The 24619-nt window shown below is 40.7% G+C and overlaps 1 protein-coding gene across 1 annotated transcript in view; it reads left to right on the top strand.

The window, feature by feature from the left end:
* Window positions 1–5521: 5521 nt before the first annotated feature.
* Window positions 5522–24619, top strand: part of NDFIP1 (Nedd4 family interacting protein 1) — a 54423-nt gene continuing 35325 nt past the window's right edge. The window contains exon 1 of the mRNA XM_080804197.1: window positions 5522–5806. Within this exon, the coding sequence (XP_080660323.1) occupies window positions 5744–5806 (63 nt within the window). The 5' untranslated portion in view covers window positions 5522–5743. The remainder of the gene's footprint in view (window positions 5807–24619) is intronic.

Below are 24619 nucleotides of genomic sequence, written 5' to 3'. Positions count from 1 at the left end.
ATGTGCCTAACCGAAAAGCACTACACTATATGAAGCAAAACTGACACCCGTGGAGGGAGAAATAGACAGTTCTACAGTTACAGGTGGGAGACTGCAATAATCCACTTTCTTTTTTTTTTTTTTAAGATTTTATTTATTTTTCAAAGAGAGAGAGAGAGAAAGCAGGGGAGCAGCAGGCAGAAGGAGAAGCAGGCTCTCTGCTGAGCATGGAGCCCGATGTGGGACTCGATCCCAGGACCCCAAGATCATGACCTGAGCCGAAGGCAGACACTTAACCGACTGAGCCACCCAGGTGCCCAATAATCCACTTTCAATAATGGTTGGCCAGAAGAACAACTAGCCAGAAGATCAACAAGGAAATAGAAGACTTGAATTATGCTATAAGCTAACTAGACCCAATAGACACATCTAGAGAACACTTCACCCAACAATAGCAGAATAGACATTCTTTTCAGGTGAACATGGAACATTCTCCAGGGTAAACCATAAGCTAGGGCATAAAGCAAACCTCAATACATTTAAAAGGGTTGAAAAAATACAAAGTATGTTCTCCAATCACGGTGGAATGAAATTAGCGATCAATGACAGAAAGAATTTGGGGAATGCATGGATAAGTCAAAATGAGGCCACACACTGCTTAGTAACCAATGGGTCTAAGAAATCACAAGTGAAGTTAGAAAATAGTTAGAAATGAATAAACGTAAAGACAGAGCATACCAAATCTTATGGTATGTTAAATACCCATACTTCACATTTCTTAATTTCATTTTGGAGAATCAATAAGAAACTATTCTTTTGTAGTTCCAGGTTTTAGGCAGAAATCCACAGCAATTGCCCAGATTGGTGCTCAATTAATATTTGTTGAATGAATAAATCAATTGCATTGCAGGGGCAAGAACATAAGTCAAGGAATCAGAAATCTCATGATGAATCCTTAACTGACTAATAATTTTTCTCTGACTTACTTCTTTGCAGAAGCCATTTGTATTTTAAGATCTTTTATAAGTTCCCATCCTCTTCTCTGTTTCCCTTGCCTGTCCATTAGGCCTTCTGTGCTCTGTGGTTTAAAATTTACTCTGTGGTTTAAAATTCCTACTCAAGCTCTTAGTACATAAACTTTTTTTGTCCTGCCAGGAAGCTAGGGGTTGGCCATCTTCTGCTCGGGGGCCAAATCTAGCATACTGCCTGGTTTTGTATGACTTGAGAGTTAACTATAATTTTTACCTTCTTATATAGTTGAAAAAAAATCAAGAGAAACATAATTATGTCATGACATTTGAAAATAAGAAATTCAAATTTCAGTGTCGATAAATAAAGTGCTATTAGAACACAGCCATCCAGTTTGCTTGATATTATCTATGGCCATGTTGGTGATATAGTGGCAAAGTAGAGTAGTTGTGACAGAAAACTTGTGGCCCACAAACTCCAAAATATTTCCAATACTATCTACCCCTGTTTTAAGCTTTTGTACAAGCATACTCATGACTGGATGTGCCTTCCCCTCTTTCCATTCATGACAAAACCTTTTTCTCATTCAAAACCCTTTCTCTTTGGGGTGCCTAGGTGACTCAGTCATTAAGCTTCTGCCTTGGGCTCAGGTTGTGATCCCGGGATCCTGGGATCGAGCCCTGCATCGGGCTCCCTGCTCTGCTGGAAAGCCTGCTTCTCCCTTTCCCACTCCCTCTGCTTGTGTTCTCTCTCTCGCTGTCTCTCTCTCTCTATCAAATAAATAAATAAGATATTAAAAAAAAAACTCTCTTCAATCCTTACCTGTTTATCATACATGATCACATGATTCTCTTCATCGTCTTTAGTTAATATAACCCAAAACAGCGGTAATTAAATTGCAGTTTTTATAGTTGAAAAAATGTCTTGAGTCTGTGTTGACTATGTTCTCTATTTCACTGCAGAGACTCCAAGGATGAGGCTGGTTCTTCTATATCTTATACTCTCCTCTACATATAGCAGTCCTCAAGTTTTGTTATCAGACAGGTCTAGGTTTGCATTTTGGTTCCACCATCACTAGCTGAGCCAGTGATGTAATCTCCTGAATTTCCTTACTGCAGACTGGGTTTCTTATGAGAATTAAGGAGACAACAGATGGAAGGGTCCAAGATCCAGAAGGTGCTTCACAAACAGTAGTAATTATCAGTAGATAATTTCTTTATTTGTAATATGAAGATATCACCTTGCCTTTAACGAAACTCATAGTAATGTAATGAGAATTAAATGAAGGAATAAGTAAGTGGAAATGGAAATGCATGGTTCATTGGGAGCTCTGTAAAGATTAGCTGGAGACAGGGGTGCCTGGGTGGCTCAGTTGGTTAAGTGGCTGCTTTCAGCTTAGGTCATGATTCCAGAGTCCTGGGACGGAGCCCCACATCGGGGTTCCTGCTCAGCAGAGAGCCTGCTTCTCTCTCTCCCTCTGCTTGCTGTTCTGCTAACTTGTGCTCTCTATCTCTCTGTCAAATAAATAAGTAAAATCTTAAAAAAAAAAAAGATTAGCAGGAGACATTTAGGGCCTAAAATGAAATATTAGACCAATGAAGCTTTGTTTAAAATTTAACAAACCCTTTTTGGTTACTTATTGAGCTCAGTACTGCCGAGGACATGCCTCAGGTGGATGTGAAAGACTGAAGACTACATCTATTCTGGAGGAGATTTTTATCTAAAGGGGGTGGGGGGGTAGAGAAACGGACATGAGCTATGCTCTTACTTTCCATAATATTTCTCTTCTCTCTCAGGATGGATGATTCAGAGTCAGCAATTCACATAAAAAGTATTGCACATGGAAAGTATTACTGCTATTCTGTGGGGAAATAAGTTTCTAAGTGCAGCAATCTGAAATTAATAACTTTCTCTGTGGAAACTCTCTTTGACAACATCTTCAGATGAAGCCAAAGAGTGCAATTTTTATAGCCTTGGATTATCTTTGCTGTCTGCTTGGCTTGCAGCAGGCATGGATATGTGAGTCAGAAATCCAGTTTTCCCCTTCACTGTACAGTTTGCTTGCCAACTGGAGACCTTATACAGCGGTGACTCAGTTTCTCAACTTCCCAATTTACCCATCCATTGAATCAACACAAATCATCTGCACTTGCTTATTAATAAAGGCTTTGTGGGGAACTCAGAGAGAGAGAGAGAGAGAGAGGGACCAAGACTTCACTGTGAACACAAAACAATTTGGTTCGGGGTATCAGAAAAGGAGCAGGAAAGGGAGACTGGAAGCTGCAGATGAATTATTTTTTCTTTCAAGAGAAAATATTTCAGGGAGAAAGCCCAGTATTTATATTATGTTCATAAGCAGGGAGTGTATCGCTATTGAGGGAGAAAGTAATTTAGGAAAGAAGTAGATGGGAAGGGTAACAACATCTTTTCCACAAACGTCACCATGCCGCTGACGTGTGTAAAGATGGCAGCTGTTGCTCCCATAGCCATATGCGGCAGCACAGACATTTTTTTATTCCTCCTTACACGTAAATTTAGATATCTGGGCAAAGATATCTGGATTTCTACTTTTTACTGGTGAGATTTTAGAGCATTTCAAATTTGACATTTTTTCCCCCTCATTTAAGATCACAAGGTAGGACGTTATGTATAGAATGGTTGACTGTACCTTATTACATTTAAAGGTGGTTTCTCTGGATTAAAAGCAGTTAAGCGACAGAGTAAGGAATATACCACTTTGGGACTCTCAGATTGGCATCTTGCTGGGTTTGTTCACTTCTCCAAAGTGTAAATATGTGAGGCTAACACTTGGATTTTGGGACAGACATGTAGGAGTTTGGAAACTGGTGGAGAACTTAAAGTGAGGAAGATAAATATCTAGATTTTTTATTGATTACAATTAGCTCATGTATGGAGAAACCTCAGGGTAGGTTCAAAACACAGCTACGGTGAAAAAATATGTAGTTAAATAAACTTGAAAATCAGAGGCTAAAACAATAATTGTATTAATGCCAACTCTAGATGACTAACTTGGAAAGGCAATCAAGAAGAAATGGGAATTGCAACAAGCTTCAAATATCCTTCTCCCCTACATCCCCCCCACCCCCGTGTTGGACTTGTGGGTAGAAGCAATTCCAGGTGGCTGGGTATGACAGAAGGAAACAGCAGACCTCATATGTGTGCTGTGCTAGATGCTATAGGAGATATAAAAATATTTAAGCGATACATACTTTCATCTTCACAGAGTTTGTAATTTAGTTGCACAGTAATGGTTAACAATGCTGGTTTAATGGGTTTACATTCCAGCTTTCCCCCTCACTAGCCTTGGGTGAGATATTTAATCTCTTCAAGCTTAATGTCCTCATGTGGGAAACATTGGTAATTGTACCGCCTATATGGCAATTCTGCCTGCCTCCTTTCAGTTTTTCCACAAGGCAAGTTCTCAGTCCTGTCACAGCCTTTGCAAATGTTCCTGCTATCAGGAAAGCTCTCAGCATGGCTGAATCTTTGGATTTTGGCCCTTCATGTCCCCTCTTCAGAGAGCTTTGGTTCAGAAAAATATCATGGAGTGGGGTAACCCTCTGGGGTCTCCTCCCTCTTCCAGAGCTTTGTATTATCACTTAATAAACTTTGCTTTGCTGCCCACCAAAAAAGAAAAATATCATGTGCAGGCTCCTGGGTGGCTCAGTGGGTTAACAGCCCAACTCTTGTTTTCAGCTTGGGTGTTGATCTCAGGGTCCTGAGTTCAAGCCCCAGGTGGAGCCTTCTTTAAATAAATAGTAATTATAATTACAAATTAAAATATAATTATTTTATAATTATATATTATATATATATCAGAATATATATATACATATGTTTGTATAAGACGGAAAAATAGTATGTCTTTATCTACAGATGAGGGTGTTAAAATACTGAAGGCTGTATAAAAAGGAGGATGCTATTATTATCATCCATCCTAGGGTTTGTTTGAGATCTAAGGAGTTCTGGAGGATGTAGGTTAGGAAACTTTTCTGTAATGGCCAAATAGCAGGTAAGAGGATTTATGAGCTGTGCTCAACAAATGGGAACGGCATGGACAACAAAACGTGAATTTCTTACACTTTCCACGGCCACTGGACGGTATTTGGCCTCTGCCCTGCGGTCGACAGACCCCTGATCCACGAAGACGGCAGACAAGAAGGGACTTGGAAAAGAACCGAGATTGGGCAGCAGGTACCAGGGATCAGATCGCTGCCATGCCAGGCTGTCAACCTCCTTGCGCGCCAACGACCTCTTAGATGGGGCTGTGGCCCCTAGGTCGGGGTGTGAGACGAGGGTTAGAAGAGAATACACGGGGAAAGTTCAAAGCTCATACGAGGTGCTCCTCAGTGGGAAATTCTTTTTCAGAGGCCTCTCCGCGGAAGGCTTCAGCCCCCGGGCCGCGGGGCGGACGAGTGGCCGACCCCACCCCGGGCGGCGGCTCCGCAGGACTCCGGCCGCAGCGCCGGGCAAGGCCTGGCAGGGCGGTGCGGCGCGAGTCGAGGGCGGGGCGGCGGCGCAGCGTCGTCGTCGGCGTCTCCGCCTCCTCCCCAGGGGCCGCGTCGGAACCTTGGCGGCGGCGGCGGCGGCGGCGGCGGCGACGGCGACGGCGGCGGCGCGCACGGCCCGAGGAGAGCGGCTTGCCTGGAAGCGGCGGCGGCCATCGAGACCCACCAGAGGCGCGTCCCCCTCGGCCTCCCCGCGCTCCCAGGCCGCAGCGCCCGCGCCCCTTTAGCTCGCTCGCTCGCCTTCCTTCCCTGCGGCCGGCTGCGCCATGGCGTTGGCGTTGGCGGCGCTGGCGGCGGTGGAGCCGGCCTGCGGCAGCCGGTACCAGCAGGTGAGCCACGCCGAGTCCCGCCCCCCGGCCTCCAGCCCCGGGCCCCCGACCCTGCCCTGCGGGCCGCTTCGCGCGTCTCTACTCCAGCCTGTGGCGGACGCGACGCCGCGGCTGGACAGGCCGCGCGGGGCCTGGGCGGGCCAGGCGGGCCAGGCGGGCCGGGCGAGCCCCGCGCTCAGATTCGAGGCCGCCGCTGGCCCGGCCCATCCCTCCGCGACCTGGGGCGGCACTGGGGCGGTGGAAAACCTTTACCCCGCAGCGTTTCCCGCAGTTCCCGCGGCGGGCGGATCCCCGAGACAGCAGCCGCCACCCTTGGGAGGCAGCGACCCTGGGGCATTCAGTTTTTCTTGCTCCGCTTTTGGTTTGATGTCATTGGAAAGGGTGGAAAAAAAAAAAAAAAGGCAAGCATGAGGTGGGAAAGGAAACAAGGTGGAGAGAAAAGATTAAAATCGCTGCTACCGCGGCCGACAGCTCCCCGCAACGAGAGGATTGCTCAGGGTTTCAGAGCCTAGTCTGTTTGTCGAAACCCATCCACCTCGCCTCCGTTTTAAGACAGAAGTCAAAAAAAATGAGGCGAGAGGCAAGTCCGCAGTTTGCAGTAGGTTTGGAAAAGGCGATGTTTAATTGGGGCGATGCCCCAAAATGTCGAGCTTGCTGGAAGGCTGCAGTGTTTTAAAAGCTCGGTGTGTGTTTTAAAGCTTGGAAATGACGTTTAAGGAGATTTAATAGCATGGCTGGGGAGGAAATGTATAGGAGTATTATCCCGGTTATAATTTATAAATTGAGGCCCTGGGGAAAAGAGCTGCTTGTTTTACTTGCCTGTCTCTGTAGCTGGGTTCCCCTCGGAAATTCAGAGACAATCTGCAGGGTTTTTAGTGGTATTTAACCCAATACATCATAATTGTGGGAATTAAGCCAGGTAGGAACTGGTGTTGATTGGAACCGCAGATAACTGCTAGCGTTTTGTCGTTTCAGATGTTTTTGATAGAATTTTTATACAAATGTCAGGCGTGCTTTTATGAAATTTAAGTGTCCTATCATTGATGAGCTAAAGTTTTTATTTTAGAAATAAGGAAAAGCAGTATGATTAAAACATCTAGATTAACCCAGTGCAGCCAGTTACCAGTTTGTTTTGCTGTCATCAGGCCTGTGTTGTAATTTCCTCTCTCCTCCAGTGGACTTCTGAAATGACTGGTTAAGAATTTAGCTTCTTGGTTTCATAAACACACCCAGACTGTGGCAATGCAGTCTAGTCCTCAGATCTCTCACAGCCTGGGGTCTGGCACATGCTTTATTGTATGACCTTGGGCCAGACTCTGGGTTCCTCCCTGCTTTAATAAAACACAAATGACAGGTGTCACTTAAGTCACTTAACTGTCTCCGCTGTGTTTGGAAACCACACATATCCCACACTGTGATCTGATTCATTCTTTTCATCCTGCTTCGGATAAGGCAAACAAGCAAAAAGCTGTGGCTTTTCTTTGTACTGCCATCTTCTTGAGCTATCAGGTAATGCTGACATATTGCTGGAATACAAAAAATTTGATGGAGTATTGAAACTATGTATTCCTTCATGAAGTAGTTAATAGTTTTTAAAAAGCAGAATTGAGGTATGTCAGGGACAGGTCATTTTTATTTTTAAAAATCATTGTGTTTTAGAAATAACCTCCAAAAAACATGGAAAAAAAAGAAGAATCCTCCTAGAAAAATTGCAAAATATGTAAGCCAGCTCTCCCCCTAAAAAGCCCGACAGTAAAAATCTATCACTCATAGGTAACCAAAGTTAATATTTTGATGTGTATCTTTGTGGACTTATAGGTATGTAAATATACGTAAGTATAAATCAGTATACATGGGTACAGATAAGGAAAGCTAATATTGACTGAGCATTTACTATGTGCCAATCACGGTACTAAGTGCTTTATATCCATTATTTCACTAATCCTCATAAAACCCCCATGAGGCAGGGTTTGGTATTATTGTATACATGACAAAGTCAAGACTCCAAGAGGCTCGTTAACTTACTCAAGGTCACAGCCTCTAAGTAGTGATTACAAGGATAAATACACACTCATCTACTTAAAACACAGGCTCATGTTCCAAATATAGGCATATGCATTAACAGAGATAGATGTGCCTATGTATTTTCTCATGTTCCCATACACAACATATACAGGCACATCTTTGTACACATGTACCATTCCATGGGCCTCTGATTATACTTGTACACATTTGGTGCATATGTGTACATGTGTATGTTTACACACCCACTGTGCCCATGTGTATCTTGTTCTCACAGAAGTGCATTTGTGTATGTGTATTTGTTCACATGTATGCACAGAGGCAAACAATATAGCTATATAAGGTAGGTTACTATTTTCTTGTCTGCATAGCATGTAACTGGTTGTACTATAGTTCAAGTCAGTTGCCTCTTGGTCATGAAGTATGTTCATAATTTTTTTTCTTCACTGAAGTTTCATTTACATACATCTTCATCTCTTTTCCTTAGTATAAATTTTCAGATGTGGAAATGCTTGGTCAGAGAGTATACATATTTAAAAGGCTTTTGCATTATAGAATATCAGCGAATTTTCCAGGCAACTTGATAGAAGGATGATACTCTGGTTGTGACAAAAGGTAGTTCTGACTTCTGTTTGATCTGGTTAATCACATTGAGCTGGTTCTCTAGTAAAATAAATGCAATGAAAGACTGTATGATTCATTACTAAATACAAACACAAGTTTGCCTTTATGATTTTTTTATTGGTAGTGCAGTGTGTGCACAACTTGAATTTAGCATTATGACAGACTGCACAGAAAGCCTGGTCTCATAGGTTCCCTGTGGCTGTATTTTTTTTTGCCCTTTTTGCATTTTGAAGGTGAAATTGTATATCCAAGCCTTCAGAAGCACTGTTTCAGAAAGGTGTAGAGAGGCCCAGTGTCATGAAATTTGTAATACGTAGCTCTCTCTGAAGACGTTTATTCCTGTTCAACCATTCTAAGCCCTCTTTGCCTCAGTGGAATATATCTTTGCCTGTTTTATGAATTTCGCCAAATACTTCCTGAAATGTTTTCAGATCTTTCGATTTAGAATCTAATCTAAGGAGGCAACAATGACACTGCCATGTAGGCTTACAAATAGACTGCAGAATGTTTAGTTCTAGACTTACTGGCTGCTGAAGAAGTTGCCCACTTGTAAGCATCACTAATAAGTTTGTAATGCAGTCTGATGACATTGTAGAGCTGCTTTGGGAATGATACCTTTTGGGATAAATTCTCTCAGGATCGTGGAGGAAGGTTTTGATAGATCAGGGAAAGAATTTCATCTCTGTCAGGCCAAACCACGTTCACGCTAAAGTGTTAAATGAAGTCACGATCCTGGAGGAAGGGGCGAAAAGTGCCCATGTAGTTTATTTTATTTTAAATAAAAAATAAAAAATCTTAAAAAAAAATCATGTTACTACATCCATAAATATTTTTGTGTGTAACTCTGAAAGATGTTATAAGCACTTAGTATTACATGAGAAATAAATCATGAGACTCCCTTTTATAATCTGTTATGAATCTGGAAACAGAATTTGTGAGTGTCAGGAGCTGTAGATCTACAACTGTGATTCTTTTTTGACTCCCTCTTGGTAAGCAGTGACTATTTTTTTGTAGCAGTGATTGGATTCTTGCTGATCCATTAATTTTCTTGCCTTTTCCTACTGGTGGCCACTTGTTAGGGGAGATTTAGTTCGTTTTATCATTCTCTCTTTGCACTGAAAACAGGACAGAACTCCTTAGTTTGGGTAGGGACTAAGGCCCAGTTGGGGGAAATCCTGGCATCATCTCAGCTGATGCCACCCACTGGTTTGCCTGCTCATAACTTCAAATTACTTTCTGCTAGACACTGATTATATCACATTACTTTACATAAAATTACATTGTAAAATAAATCCTTCTGTGAGAGTGACTTTGTATTCTTACGAATAAAAAAAAGGAAAGGCTTGAAGAGTTTCAAGTGCCATCTTTTTTTTTTTTTTAAGATTTTATTTGTTTATTTGACAGAGAGATCACAAACAGACAGAGAGGCAGGCAGAAAGAGAGAGGGAGAGGCTGGCTCCCCGCTGAGCAGAGAGCCTGATGTGGGGCTAGATCCCAGGACCCTGAGATCATGACCTGAGCGGAAGGCAGAGGCTTAACCCACTGAGCCACCCAGGTTCCCCAAGTGTCATCTTCTGATTTATCTGTCCTTAGGGCTTTATAATAATTACTTCGGTTTCTTAAGAATTTACTTTTGTGTTGTCTTTGAACAAGTACAGCTGTTTATGGGGCACCTGGATGGCTCCTTGGGTTAAGGATCCTGGGATCCAGCGCACTCATTGGGCTCCCTGATCAGTGGAGAGCCTGATTCTTCCTGTCCCGCTACCCCTACCCCCTTCTTGTGCGTACACTCTCTCTCCGTCTCTCTCCCCCCTCTCCCTTCTCTCCCTCCATCGCTCACTGTCTATTTCAAATAAATAAATTCTTAAAAAAAAAAAAAACTACATATGTTTAGTAGAACATTCTCGTAGTAGTGGATGGTGCCCATTTAGATAAAGCAGCTTCTAACAGTTTAATTAGAGATTGATGCTGATAATAAGATTGATGTCTTATCTTTGTTCTCAAATTATTTTTGCCAATATAGACTGTTGGTAAATACCATACATTGAATTTTGAGCTTTACATAATCCAGTTGTAGTTGATTCTAGTGGCTGTCTAGATAGAAGTGCAGGATGTGTTGTTTTGCCTTCACCAAGTATAGTAATAAAGTGATTGTTATTAGACATCATTTAGCACTTCCTGCTGTTGAAATTAGGATGACTCATTTGTCCTCTTGAATAACACAGTTTATTAAAAGTTATACATACTGGTTCTAAATACTGTTCAAATTTAAGAATGTTTCTGGTCAAATATTTTCTTACTGATTAAAACAGTTCCTTTCACATGTATGTTTCTTACCTCCCTTAGCAATTGAATATTGCCTTTTTTTTCTTTTAATTCACATATTATACTAATATCAGTTACTAGTTAATGAGATGCTTGAATGTGATTTGGAGGTTTTTCTGGAAGTTGGATAGTTATGAAAAGAAATACACAGGTTTAGGGAACAATTTCTATTTAATAACAGTTTGATTTTATTTATTATTTAGTGCTTAAATGTGACATTTAAAATTAAACATTTCTTGTTAGGCATTAGTACACAGATACTCTTCATATACTCGAGTCAAAACAGTATACTTGTAAAGGAAAGCTTGATTTCCCTTCCTTTCCAGTCTCTTCTCAGGTGTAAGTGCTCAAGTTGGTGTGCATTCTTCAGGCCTTAATAATTTTTTCCCTTTCCTTTTTAAAACAAGTTAAAAAAAAATTTAAAAATAACCTTTAATATTTGTAACATTTTTAAACTTTCAGAAACATTGAGAAGATAGTAGTTTCTGTGTTCCCCAGATCCAGTTTTCTCTGTTAACATCTTACATTAGCATGATACGTTTATGACACTAATGAACCAGTACTGATACTTTATTATTAACTGAACTCCATACTTTATTCACATTTTTGTTTTTATTTTTTTAATACAACTTTTTAAAAAAGATTTTATTTATTTATTTGACAGAGATCACAAGTAGGCAGAGAGGCAGGCAGAGAGAGAGAGGGGGAAACAGGTTCCCCACCGAGCAGAAAGCCCGATGTGGGGCTTGATCCCAGGACCCTGGGACCATGACCTGAGCCGAAGGCACAGGCTTTAACCCACTGAGCCACCCAGGCGCCCCAGATTTTTGTCTTTTAATCTAATGTTCTTTTTTGTGTTCCACAGTCCCATACAGGTTACCACATAACATTTGGTTGTCATGTTACTTTAGGGTCCTTTTGGCTGTAATAGTTTCTCACATTTTCCTTGTTTTTGATGACCTTGACAGTTCTGAGGAGTTTTGATCAGGTGTTTGTAGACTCTCCCTCAAATGGGATTTTTTTTGTGTGCAGTTTTATTGAGAAATAATTGACATACATCACTGAATAAGTTTAAGGCTTACAGCATTGTGGTTTAATTTACATATATTGTGAACTGATTGCAGTAGATTTACCCATCATTCCTCTGCTCATACAGTCAGTTGGATTTGTCTGAATCTTTTTTCATGATCATACTGGGGTTGTGGGTTTTAGTGAGGAAGACCACAGAGGTAAAGTGCCATTTCCATCACATCATACCAGGAAAGTGTACAACCAATGTGACTTAACACTGTTGATGTTGACCTTAATCACCTGGTTGAAGTAGTATTTGTGATGTTTTTCTACTGTAAAATTACCCCCCCCCCTTTTCATACTGAGCTCTTTGGAAGGAAGTCACTATCTGTGTACAATATACACTTAAAAATTGAAGAGTTATGCTCCACCTTGTGGAGGGCAGAGTATCTACATAAATTACTCAGAATTTTTCTGCAGGGATAGTTGTCTCTTCCTGTGAATTTATTTATTCAGTGATACCAGGATGGACTCATTTATTTTATTCTTTGGGTTATAGTCCCATACTCATTTATTTTGTGGCTCAGATTTTTTGCCCTTTTGGCCAGTGGAACTCTTTCAGTTGGCACTTGTGTCCCTCTGACGGGATTCCATCATTTTGGGTTTTTTGAAGCACTTACTTTTTGGCACGAGGCTCATCGTGTATATTTCCTGCACCATCGTGGAATCAGCTATTTCTCCAAGGACACTTGCTCCGTTTTTTGAACAATGATACTGGAAACCAAGATCTGTGCATGTTGCTATTAGGAAGACACTTCTTCTAGGCCTTCTAAGTTAACAGAGTAAAGAAATACAGGTGGGTGTACCCATCTGTAAGCATTTCTATATGTAATCACCTATATCTGTATTAAACTAACCAACTCTGACCCATTACTACATGGATAACTCTAGCCTACTGCCTTGGCCTTTCTGAAAGCTCCCACTTCAGCAGTGAGAATCCTTGCTCCCACCACCCACCATCCATTTACTTAATTCTTCAGTTCTAATACACGTGTGCAGTGGTGTCAGAATTGTTAACCTACACCTCTGTGGGAAACACTTTTATCAACTAGAGGGTAAGACATTTACACAGTTTCTTTTGCTTTTAGTCTTGCAGATTGTACTGGTTTCCAAAGTTGCTTAGGTGCTTAGGTCAGCACCTTTCCCCTCACCTTCTTTAGTGGGGTTGTTTGATACTTAACAATAGTTAGATTGTTAAGAAGAATGGTTGGAGTGATTTCTCTTTTTTTCCCCAAAGTTGCTGTTAATAATCATGTTTTGCTTTTTAAGATTTTATTTTATTTATTTATTTGACAGAGATCACAAGTCGGCAGAGAGGCAGGCAGAGAGAGAGGGGGAAGCAGGCTCCCTGCTAAGTAGAGAGCCCGATGCGGGGCTCCATCCCAGGACCCTGAGATCATGACCTGAGCTGAAGGCAGAGGCTTAACCCACTGAGCCATCCAGGTGCCCCATGTTTTGCTTTTTAAAAAAAATCCCTTTAACAAACTTTCTTGGAAGTAGTTTCAACTTACAAGTTGCAGGAATAGTATAAAATAACATCCATATATTTATTGTTCACATTCACCTCAAACACGAGGGTCTGATTAACAATGAAATACAGTGCTATAAAAATTGAAAGTACTATCAGTAAAAACCCAAGTCCCTTTTTTAAAAAATTAACTTGTAATGTATTGTTTGCCTCAGGGGTACAGGTCTTTGAATCACCAGTGTTACACAATTCACAGCACTCATAGCACATACCCTCTGCAATGTCCATAACCCAACCACCCCATCCCTGCCACCCCCCACCCCTCCAGCAACCCTCAGTTTGTTTCCTGAGATTGAGTCTCTTATGGTTTGTAAAATCCAAGTCCCTTTAACCTCACAGTTCTTTCTCTGTAGAATTATGTGCTTGTTTTGCAATTTACTTTGTTAATAAATTATTTTTTTTAAAAGATCTTATTTATTTGAGTGAGAGAGAGAGAGAGAGAATGAGAAAGGGAGGGTCAGAGGGAGAAGCAGACTCCCTGCTGAGTAGAGAACAGATTGGGGACTCTGTCCCAGGACTCCAGGATCGGGACCTGAGCCAAAAGCAGTCGCTTAAGCAACTGAGCCACCCAGGCGCTCGTTAATAAATTATTTTTAACTTATTATGTCCTTGTGAAATTTAGCTGAAATTTTATGGACTAGGCAATCAGGAATATGGTGTTCTTAGTATTTTGAAGGTTTTGTTTTAGGAGTTCTATTTTATAGCATCCAAACTTTTCATACAACTTTGCGTTAATAAGCAGGGTTTGTTTTGTTTTGTACAGTAATCTCTGTCCCCAGCATGGGGCTCAAACTCAGGACCCTGAGATCAAGAGTTGCATGCTCTACCACCTGAGCCAGCCAGGTGTCCCAGTAAGCAGTTTGAAGCTTGTAATGTAGGCCTCAGTATCTGGAAGGTTCACTTTGGACATAGAGACTGATTCAGGAGAATGTAAAAGGACTTTATTAAAACATCTAATCAGGGGGCACCTGGGTGGCTCAGTGGGTTGACCTTTGGCTCAGGTCATGATTCCAGGATCCTGGGATCGAGTCCCGTGTTGGGCCGCTCTGCTCGGCGGGGAGCCTGCTTCCTCCTCTCTCTCTCTCTGCCTGCCTCACTGCCTACTTGTGATCTCTTGTCTGTCAAATAAATAAATAAAATCTTAAAAAAAAAATCTAATCAGTAATAGTCCATCTTCTGTCATGAAGTAAGAGTTTATGTGACTGTGGGTGAGAATTTTAACCTCTTTCTAGCCTTATTTTTTCTTTTGTAAAATGAAGTAGTTGGGCTATATCACTTTGATTCCTTCCAGCTTTATAATTGTTTTTGTATGTAGAAGCTGGTGGTTTTGATCCGAAGAGAGGGCATTCTCTTCATGATTTAGCAAACTTCTTTCATGATGAATAATTTTTAAAAGTGATATCAGTAAATATAGATGGTGAATGTATGCTAAAAGATAAAAGAAATTACGCATTGTTCAAGAATGTAGAAAATGTCTCTTTAATAGTATATTTTCAAAAAAATGGGTCACGGAGGACAGAATACCATTTTGTAATTTTTCAGTACTAGTTTTAAGTCTTTCCCTTTTCATCAGCGTCAAACATTGTATATCATAGGAAAAAATTAATAATGCTTTTAGAAATCAGGAAAAGTAATCAATAATTACAACTTTTTCGGGACGCCTGGGTGGCTCAGGTGGTTAAGCAGCTGCCTTCGGCTCAGGTCATGATCCTGGGATCAAGTCCCACATCAGGCTCCTTGCTCGGCAAGGAGACTACTTCTCTCTCTCACTCTGCCTGCTTGTGCTGTCTCTCTGTCAAATAAATAAATAAAATCTTTAAAAAAAATAATTACAACTTTTTCAAATGTACTTTTTTGGGGGGTTGGCGTGGGGCAGAGGGAAAGAGAATGCCAAGCAGGCTCCACACCAAGCACAGATCCTGACATGGGGCTTGATCCCATGACCCTCAGATCATGGGATCCGATCTGAAATCAAGAGTAGGATGCTTAACCAACTGAGCCACCCAGGCACCCCAATGAACTTTATTTTTTTAGAGCAGTTTTAGGTTCACTATAAAATGATCATCCACTGTCACATAATTTTATTACTTCATGACAGAAGCTGGACTATTACTGGTTAGATGACTTTTTGTTTGTTTGTTTTTAAAGATTTTTATTTTTAAGTAACCTCTGTACCCAGTGTGGGACTGGAACTCACAACCCCAAGATCTCGAGTCACACACTGTACCAACTGGACCAGCCAGGTGCCCCTGATTAGAAGTTGTAATAAAGTCCTTGTAAAAGTGAGAGAATAGTAATTTTAAAAGTTTTGTAGCTTTTTTTTTTTTTTTAAAGAAGCTGGCTCTTTGAGCTCTAGTATTCTCATTAACTGCTTTTTAGTAGTTGGATTTTCACAAGTTTTGAAATTCTCATGTAACTCTTGAAACAGAGTAAGAAGTATGATTTGAGGGGAATCTGCAATTGAGGGTCTTATACATGATTGATGGGTGATACTAGATTCTTTTCAATGGTTTGTCCTCCTGTGGCTGAATTGAATTTTCAGATGTAGCATTTTAAACTGTACTTAAAATCAGTTCTACTCAGTCATAAATGTGAGGGTAGGCAGCATTAGTTCTCTTAGACCTGTTGGCCTGGTTTCATTTTAGGTAGCTAAGTGAGGTGATCAGAGTTATGTGATCTTGTGAGTTTCACAGCCATCTTGCCACCTTTCAGTGGCAGCTTTCAGATGACCAGCTAAGGAGAAGGGGAGAAGGTTTATGGGGGGCATGAAAGGGAATCATTGGCTTATTATATTAACATCTGCTATTATTTGGAAGGTTAAAATATCTTTTCATGTATCAGGTTTGATGTAATCCAAATGCTATTTTAAGTTTAATTTCCTATTTCAGTGAAATAGTAAAGTAAGAATCTGTGATTGTGTTTGAAAGGTCTCAACAATTACTGGGGCATGCCTTCTAACACTGATTTTGCATTTCTCTTAGCAGATTGCTTTATTATTTAATTGTCCCTGGTTATTGCTGTAGATATTTCTGAGAAAGGAACTTTTTTTTTCACTTTAAAAAATTAAGACTGACTTAAAAAAATTAAGACTGACTTTCAGATATTGCAGTGTTACTACAATAGGTTATTTAATGAAGGAAAATTCCATCATGCAGTTAGTGAAAAGGTTATTCAGTTATTTGTATTCACTCAAAAGTCTAGAAGGCTATCTGAAAGATTGGATTGGTGGTTTTTATTTTCTTCTCTTTATTTTTGCCTATTGATTGATTCAAGAGAATGTTTTATGGTCTTGATATAATATGAATTATATTCAGAGAATGAGATCATAGATAAAAGATACCATTTTTTAAAAAATTCTTATTAACATATAATGTATTATTAGCCCCAGGGGTACAGGTCTGTGAATTGTTAGTCTTACACACTTGATAGCACTCACCATAGCACATATCCTCCCCAGTGTCTATAACCCAACCACCCTCTCCCTATCCCCACACCCAACCCTCAGTTTGTTTTGTGAGATTAAGAGTCTCATGGTTTCTCTCCCTCCTGATCCCATCTTGTTTTATTTTTTTCCTTCCCAACCCCCTAAGCCCCCCACTCTGCCTCTCAAATTCCTCATATCAGGAGATCATATGATAATTTTCTTTTAAAAGATTTTATTTATTTGTCAGAGAGAGTGCGCGCGCGCGAGCGCGCGCGCATGCGCATGTGCACAGGCAGAGTGGCAGGCAGAGGCAGAGAGAGAAGCAGGCTCGCCGCTGAGAAAGGAGTCGGATGCGGTATTCGATCCCAATGACCTGAGCCAAAAGCAGCCGCCTAACCGACTGAACCACCCAGGCTTCCCGATCATATAATAATTGAAAAGACATAATTTTAAGATGGAAGAGCTCGCCTGGTTCCAGGTAGGAAGCTTTTGAGAAGATGAATAGCTTGGCCTTGAAGGATGAGCAAGATAGTGAGGGAGACAAGGATTTGAGGGAAGGTGAACTCTTATGACTTGTTTCCAATGGGAAACATGTTTCAGGGCCAGGGCCTAGAGCACATCACCCTCTCTGGTCTGGAGGCCTTGTCTCCCTCTGTCCTCTCCCTGGAATGCTTTCTCCCTCCTAGCCCCCTTCTTGTTTAGGTAGTCTGTCCTAAGGGGAGTTTCAGTAACCTCCCCCCTACAGTTGGGTCAGTTTCCCCTGAGCACAGTGAGATTCCTCTTTTATGACACATTTTGTAATCAGGTTTTATTTTTTTTAACTTGTAATTCAGTTTTTATATCAAAATTACACATGCATATAGGTTAGAGTCAAATCTTACAGGCTTATTACTAAAAACAGTAGTCTCCTGTTTACTTGCCTGCTTCTTAGCTCTTTTAGCTGTTTCTTTTGCTTTTTTGTTGTTATCCTTGTAGCTAAAGAAAATTTTATAGTGTGCTACATCTTGATTTTTCAGTTTTCGTTATTGAAAAAAAATTGACTTTACCACTATGGGGTGTAAGGATTTGTCTTTTACCTCCTCCCTACCTTAGCTGCATATACTACTTCCTGTCTCTTCACTTTTCTGATATAATTATATCCATTATGTGGTTAGATCAATATTCAGGATTTATAGTAATTGAAAGTAATAAGTACTGTTCACAGCTGATATTTGGTGTCCTGTGGTTTCTTGTCCTTGCCTTAATTGTATTTTGTTTTCCCTGAAGTTAATAATTATTTTGAGGGTAGGGAATTAGGTAAAATAGGTGATGGGGATTAAGGAGTGCACTGTGACAAGTATGGGGTCATGTATGGAAGTGTTGAGTCACTATATTGTACACCTGAAACTAATATTACACTGTATGTTAACTGTACTGGAATTAAAATAAATTTTAAAAAGTAATTATTTTTTGTTTACTTAATTTCTGTGTACATATCATAAATTGCTAGTAGCACCAATTCATCCTCAGGCTCTTAAAACTAATACTACCTCATAGTTTTTTTTATATATTCAGATATATCAGGTATTTTATTGATATCATCGAGGGTGGGAAGGGGTCTTTCCTGGCCTTTTGACCCATTTTAGTATATGTGCTGCCGAAGCGAGCACCCTTTTGACCCATTTTAGAAGATTGCTCCCAAGGCCTGTCATCCTGGGGGTTTCCTTTCCCAGGGTTTTTAATTGAAGCCCCTTTCTTTGATTCAGTTTTCTCTCTTGGTTTATTGCCTCATATTCCTAGAACACAGCCTTCAGTATCCTTCTGAGGAAGAATGCATGGGAAGTTAAGCCCCCTGCCTCTGTTTTTTGAGACTTTGTACATTGAAGACTCTTTTTAAAAAAAAAATTATTTTTTTTTATTAACATATAATGTATTATTAGCCCCAGGGGTTCAGGTCTGTGAATCACCAGGTTTACACACTTCACAGCAGTCACCATAGTGAAGACTCTTATGTTACCTTCTCACTTAGACTTTTGGTCCAGAAACATTTTCCTTTAGAATTTTGAAGGCATTTACTCCATTGCCTTCTAAGTTCCACTGTTGTGCTCTTAGAACATGAAGCCAGTTTTGATGTCTGATTCTTCAGATGGGGTCTGCTTTCTGTAGCTCTCTGTCTCACTCCTGGAAGTTTTTAGGAGCTTCTTTTTGTCCCTACTACTATTCCTACATTTCACTGTGTCGTATCTTGAGATTACTTTCATCCATTGTGCCAGTCATTCAGAGAGTCCTTTCGGTCTGGAGGCCCATGTCCGTCAGTTCTAGTAAATTTAAAAAGTTTTTGTTTCCAGGTGCCTGGGTGGCACAGTGGGTTAAGCCTCTGCCTTCGGCTCAGGTCACGATCCTGGGGTCCTGGGATCAAGCCCCGCATCAGGCTCTCTGCTCTCTCCCCTTCCCCTGCCTGCCTCTCTGCCTACTTGTGATCTCTGTCTGTCAAATAAATAAATAAAGTCTTTTAAAAAAAAGTTTTTATTTCCAAACTATGGAAAGAGCCCAGATGTCCCATCGACTGATGAATGGATAAAGAAGGTGTGGTGTACACACACAGTGCAGTATTACTCAAATATCAGAAAGAATGAAATCTTGCCATTTGCGAAGACATCAATGGAACTAGAGTGTATTATGCTAAGCGAAATAAGTCAGTCAGAGAAAGACAAGATACTGTATGATTTCACTCATATGTGGAGTTTAAGAAATAAAAGAGATGAACATATGTGGGGAGGAGAGAGAAATTGTAAGAGATTCCTTTTTTTTTGAAACGATAAGAGATTTTTAATGATAATAAGAGAACAAACTGAGGGGTGTGGGAGGGAGGTAAGTGAGGGGAGGGATGGACATTAAGGAGGGCACTTAAGAGAACTACTGGGTGTTATATGTAAGTGATGAATCACTCATTTCTACTCCTGAAAACAACATTGCACTATGTATTAACTAACTAGAACTTAAATAAAAATTTGAAAAGAAAAAAATAAAAAGTTTTTGTTTGATTTTTCTCTGCTTTGGTTTTTTTTTTTTTCCTCTTTGGATCTAGTACCTACTTGTACTGATTCTTTAAAATGTTTTTTAGCCTCATATTTTTCATCTTTTTTTTTCTACTTTCTGTGAGATTTCTCAATTTTAAATCTTTTTTAAAAAACTTTATTTATTTACATAATCTCTGCCTAATGGGGGCTCAAACTTATGATCCCAAGATTAAGAGTTCTCTGCTCTTCCGACTGAGCCAGCCAGGCGCCCTGAGATTTCTCAATATTAGATTCTAGCTCTTTGATTAAAATTTTAATCTGTGTTAATGTTCAAAAACTCTAATCTCCCCTTCTCTTTCTTTCTTTATAGCACACCATCCTTGTTTCATGGTTCTGATGTTTTTCTCTCTTCTCTGAAATTATTGAAAACTTTTTCCTTTCTTCTAAGTTTTCATCCTTCTGCCTACTTGTTTCCTCCACATTGCATGTATTCTCTTTGTTTTGGTCTTTTGCGACTGTTAGAAGCTTTCATTAGGTGTGTGGTGGTCTTCACCTGCTTGGTTCAGAGTACATAATCAGTAAAGCAGTTCGGAAGCTCAGTGTGCTTGATGGAGTTTCTTACTGAACCTGACTAGGCTGTTGCTTCTTTGAGTGACAGTGTCTTTAGGTCTCTTCTCTTGGGTTGCTCCATTTCCCCCAGAGAATAGGCCTGGCTGCTGGTAAGAAGCAAGCTGAATGGGAGGAAGAAGGCTGAGACACCTCAAAATGGAGTACATAAACCTCTCTCTCTCTCTCTCTCTCTCTCTCTTTTTTTAAGATTTTATTTATTGGACAGAGAGAGCCAGAGAGTACAAACCAGGGGGTGAATGGCAGAGGGAGAAGCAGCCCCTCCTCCACTGAGGGAAGGAGCCCGATGTGGGTTAGATGTGGGGCTGGATCATGACCTGAGCTGAAGGCAGACAATTAACCAACTGAGCCACCCAGGCAGGTCAGTCATGTACAGTCTTTCAGTCTTTTTTTTTTTTTTTTTAAAGATTTTATTTATTTGACAGACAGAGATCACAGTAGGCAGAGAGGCAGGCAGCAGGGGATTGGGGGCGTGGTAAGAGCAGGCTGCCTGCTGAGCACAGAGCCTGATGTGGGGCTCATTCCAGGACCCTGGGATCATGACCTGAGCCCAAGGCAGTGGCTTTAACCCACTGAGCCACCCAGGTGCCCCGATAAACCTCTCTCTTAATCACTCATTTCTGATATGCTACCCTTTCTCCTAAACTCCGTGTCTCCAGCCCAAAACTCTGTTTTATACTCTCCAGCGAATAAATCTCTAGTCTTCTGATGGGTATCTTAGGAGCTGTGTGTTTCTGGCTACATCAGCAACCTTTCTGCTTTTAAATCTCATTGTCATTCCTACTTCACCAGTACCTGCTGCTACCACTGGAGCCTTTTGAGGATATAGGGCAAAATAGGTTGCTTTTCTGCTTTCTGGTTCAGGCTTCAGTTTTCTTGGGTCCTCTGTGGTAGTTGACACCTGTCATCCTGCTCCTGGCTTTCAGGATTTTACTGCTGCTTCCTCTCCTGGTGCTTGGCTCTGTAGTTTTTTGCCTTAAAATTAAAAACCTGGGTGCTTGGTCAGTTAAGCGTCTACCTTCCACTCAGGTCATGATCCCAGAGTCCCTGGATCCGGACCTACGTCGGGCTCCCTGCTCAGTGGGGAGTCTGTTTCTCCCTCTATCCCCTCCCCCGCCCCGGGGCTTGGTCTCTCTCTCTCTCTCTCTCTCTCTCTCTCGTTCACTTGCTCTCAAATAAATAAATAAAATCTGAAAAACAAAAAACAAACAAACAAAAAACCCCCGTACTGACATTTACATTTATGATGGCTTTGGAAGGGATAAGAAGTAAATGTGTGTGTTTAATCTTTAAGTGAAGAATTAAAATTGCATTTAATTCTTTTGATTGTCTTTTCTTTGGTAAACTACAGACTTGGGTTAAAAACACCAGTCACCTTTACTGTTGAGTCCTTTATCCCACACCAGTCATGGCCTTACTTCTTCATTGAGTGATGTTAAATTAATCTAGCAGTTAAACACTTGTATAATGGAACATTCTGTGATGGTGGGTTGGAGGGAAAGATATGAGAGGCTTAATGCATCTCTCTTTCTTGGCTCCCATTGTTCTTGAGGGAGAAGGGGACCTCATGGTCAAACCTAAGTTAAGGCAGACTCACTTGAATACATTTTCCTGTCCATAATCTCTGCCATAGTTTGCTCTACTCCAGGCCTAATAATAGTATAGTAATAAGCAGGCATAGCTTTTGGAACTTCTCAGCCTGAGGGAGCTGTGGTTGCTCATGGGGCTAGCAGAGCCAAGCAGGCTGTAGGCTGTGCTCGTTCCTGGCTTCTAGGCATGTCTTTCACTTTTGGTATCTGGACATTGACTTTACTGGGTTTTTAATGTAGACTATGCCATTTCTTGGATATACTATTTGGTTGTTTTTATTTATTTATTTTTAGCTTTTTTTTCCTTTAAGATTTTATTTCTCCATTTGAGAGAGAAAGAGAACATGGCAGGGTGGAGGGATTACAGAGGGAGAGGGAGAAGCAGATTCTCTGCTGAACAGGGAGCCCAACCCAGGGCTTGATCCCAGGACAGTGGGACCACAACCCAAGCCAAAGGGAGACACGCAACCAACTGAACCACCCAGGTGCCCCCATTTGGTTGTTTTTAGAAGAAAAAAAAAACATTCAAGGAATTACGGTGTGATTAAAATACTAATTTTCCGAGGTGCCTGGGTGGCTCAGTGGGTGAAAGCCTCTGCCTTTGGCTCAGGTCATGATCCCATTGACCTGGGATGGAGCCCCACATCGGGCTCTCTGCTCAGCAGGGAGCCTGCTTCCTCCTCTCTGCCTGCCTCTCTGCCTACTTGTGATCTCTGTCTGTCAAATAAATAAATAAAATCTTTAAAAAAAATACTAATTTTCCTTCATGTGTACCAGCTTTATTGAACACCTATTTATACCTAGTGTACTATGCTAAGTGTTATAGGTTGAATACTAAATGTTAAATGTTTCTTGTTTCTCAGGAGATAAAGGTTGAAGATGTCTGTTTCTCCTTTGTGCTTCTTAAGCTTTTGTTGCCATTTATTTGAAAATTGGTAATTATAGAATCATAATGTTCTTTTAATTTTTGTTATGTTTTGTTAATTTTGTTATGAAATACATGATATGTACACAAGGAATACATGTAATTCATAAGTTTATAAAGCCTGCTCGTAAATCAAATAACTATGAGTTTATAATCAGGTCACAGCAGTCTTCTGAAAGTTGTTATTTTTGTTTGTTTGTTTTGTTTTGTTTTTTTGGTTTCTCACCCCTCCTTGCTTTTGGACCAGTCGGTAAGAAAGAGTAAGCTTTGTTTCTGTTGCTTTGTAAAGCCTAGTTTCTCACCCGTTTTCTTCATGTTGATGTGTTCTTGGTGTTAAGTAGTCCTAGGAATGCCACCTGCTGTTAACGCTCACTCATGGACCCTCATCACTATCCCACAGAGTCGGCATTCATCTGCATGGGGCTACATGCCTTGCCTGTACAGGGATTTGGTGATTTGTAAAGTTAGGTGAATATTCGAGGTAAATGTGAACTGGTAGGTTAAGACTGCATTAAGATAAGCCACCTGTTTCTTCAGGTAGATTTCTGTTAAAGCTACACCTCCATGCCTGCTTGAGTCAGCACGTGCTAATAAGATAACCTGCTAGGCCACTCACTGTTGCGTTCTGAGGTGAATACAGCGATGAAGCGTGCAAACATCCCTGTCTGCGTCATCAGTACTCTTCCAGTCTCTTTTTCTCCTCTTCCTGAATTGTTAGTGAAGTATAATTTATGTATAGAACCAACAGAAATCATAGATGCACAGCTTAGTGAATATTCAAAAGTTGGATGTGCACTTCTGACTAGTACCCAGGTCAAGAAACAACATGACCAGCACTCAGAAAAGCCCCCTTCAGCTGCCCTTCCAGTTACCCCTTCCCCAGGGTAACCACTGACTGGCATATGAGGTTCATCTGGCTTTGATCTTTGTATAAATATAATCATACAGTAAATGCTCTTGTTTCTGGCTTCTTCTGCTCAGCATTTTTTTGGTAAGATTCATCCATGCATTGTATGTTGTTGTAGTTTATTTATTCGCATTGCTGTGTAGTAATCTATTGTATGGAGATACCACAAAATTAGTTATTCATTCTGCTATTGTTGATGGGCATTTAGGTAGTTTCCAGTTTAATTAATAGTGTTGCTTTAAACATCCTGGTGTGTCTTTTGGTGAATATATGTGTTTCTGTTGGATATGTAACTAGAATGGAATTGTGGGATCATAGAGTATTTATAAATTATCTTTAATAAGTACTGAGCAGTTTTCTAAAGTGGTTGTACATGGGGCACCTGGGTGGCTCATTTGTTAAGCGTCTGCCTTCGGCTCGGGTCATGGTCCTAGGGTCCTAGGGTTGAGCCCCACATTGGGCTCCCTGCTTGGCAGGAGGCTTCCTTCTCCCTCTCCCACTCCCCCTGCTTGTGTTCCTTCTCTTGCTGTATCTCTCTGTCAACTAAATGAATAAAATCTTTAAAAAAATAAAATGGTTGCAGAAATTTACAATTCTAGTTTGAGAGTTCTTGTCATATACCTTCATCAGCATTTGGTATTTTCTGCTTTTAAAATATCATCTGTGGTTTTAGTTTGCATCTCTGTGCTGACTAATGAAATGGAGCACTTTTTAATAAGTTTATTGGCCATCTGGTAACTTATTTTGTGAAATGTCTCTTCGGGTCTTCTGT

Source organism: Martes martes (assembly GCF_963455335.1).
Source record: "Martes martes genome assembly, chromosome: 5".
Lineage (NCBI taxonomy): Eukaryota > Metazoa > Chordata > Mammalia > Carnivora > Mustelidae > Martes > Martes martes.
The sequence above is the reverse complement of the archived record's forward strand: the minus strand, read 5'-3'. Positions and strand labels throughout refer to the sequence as shown.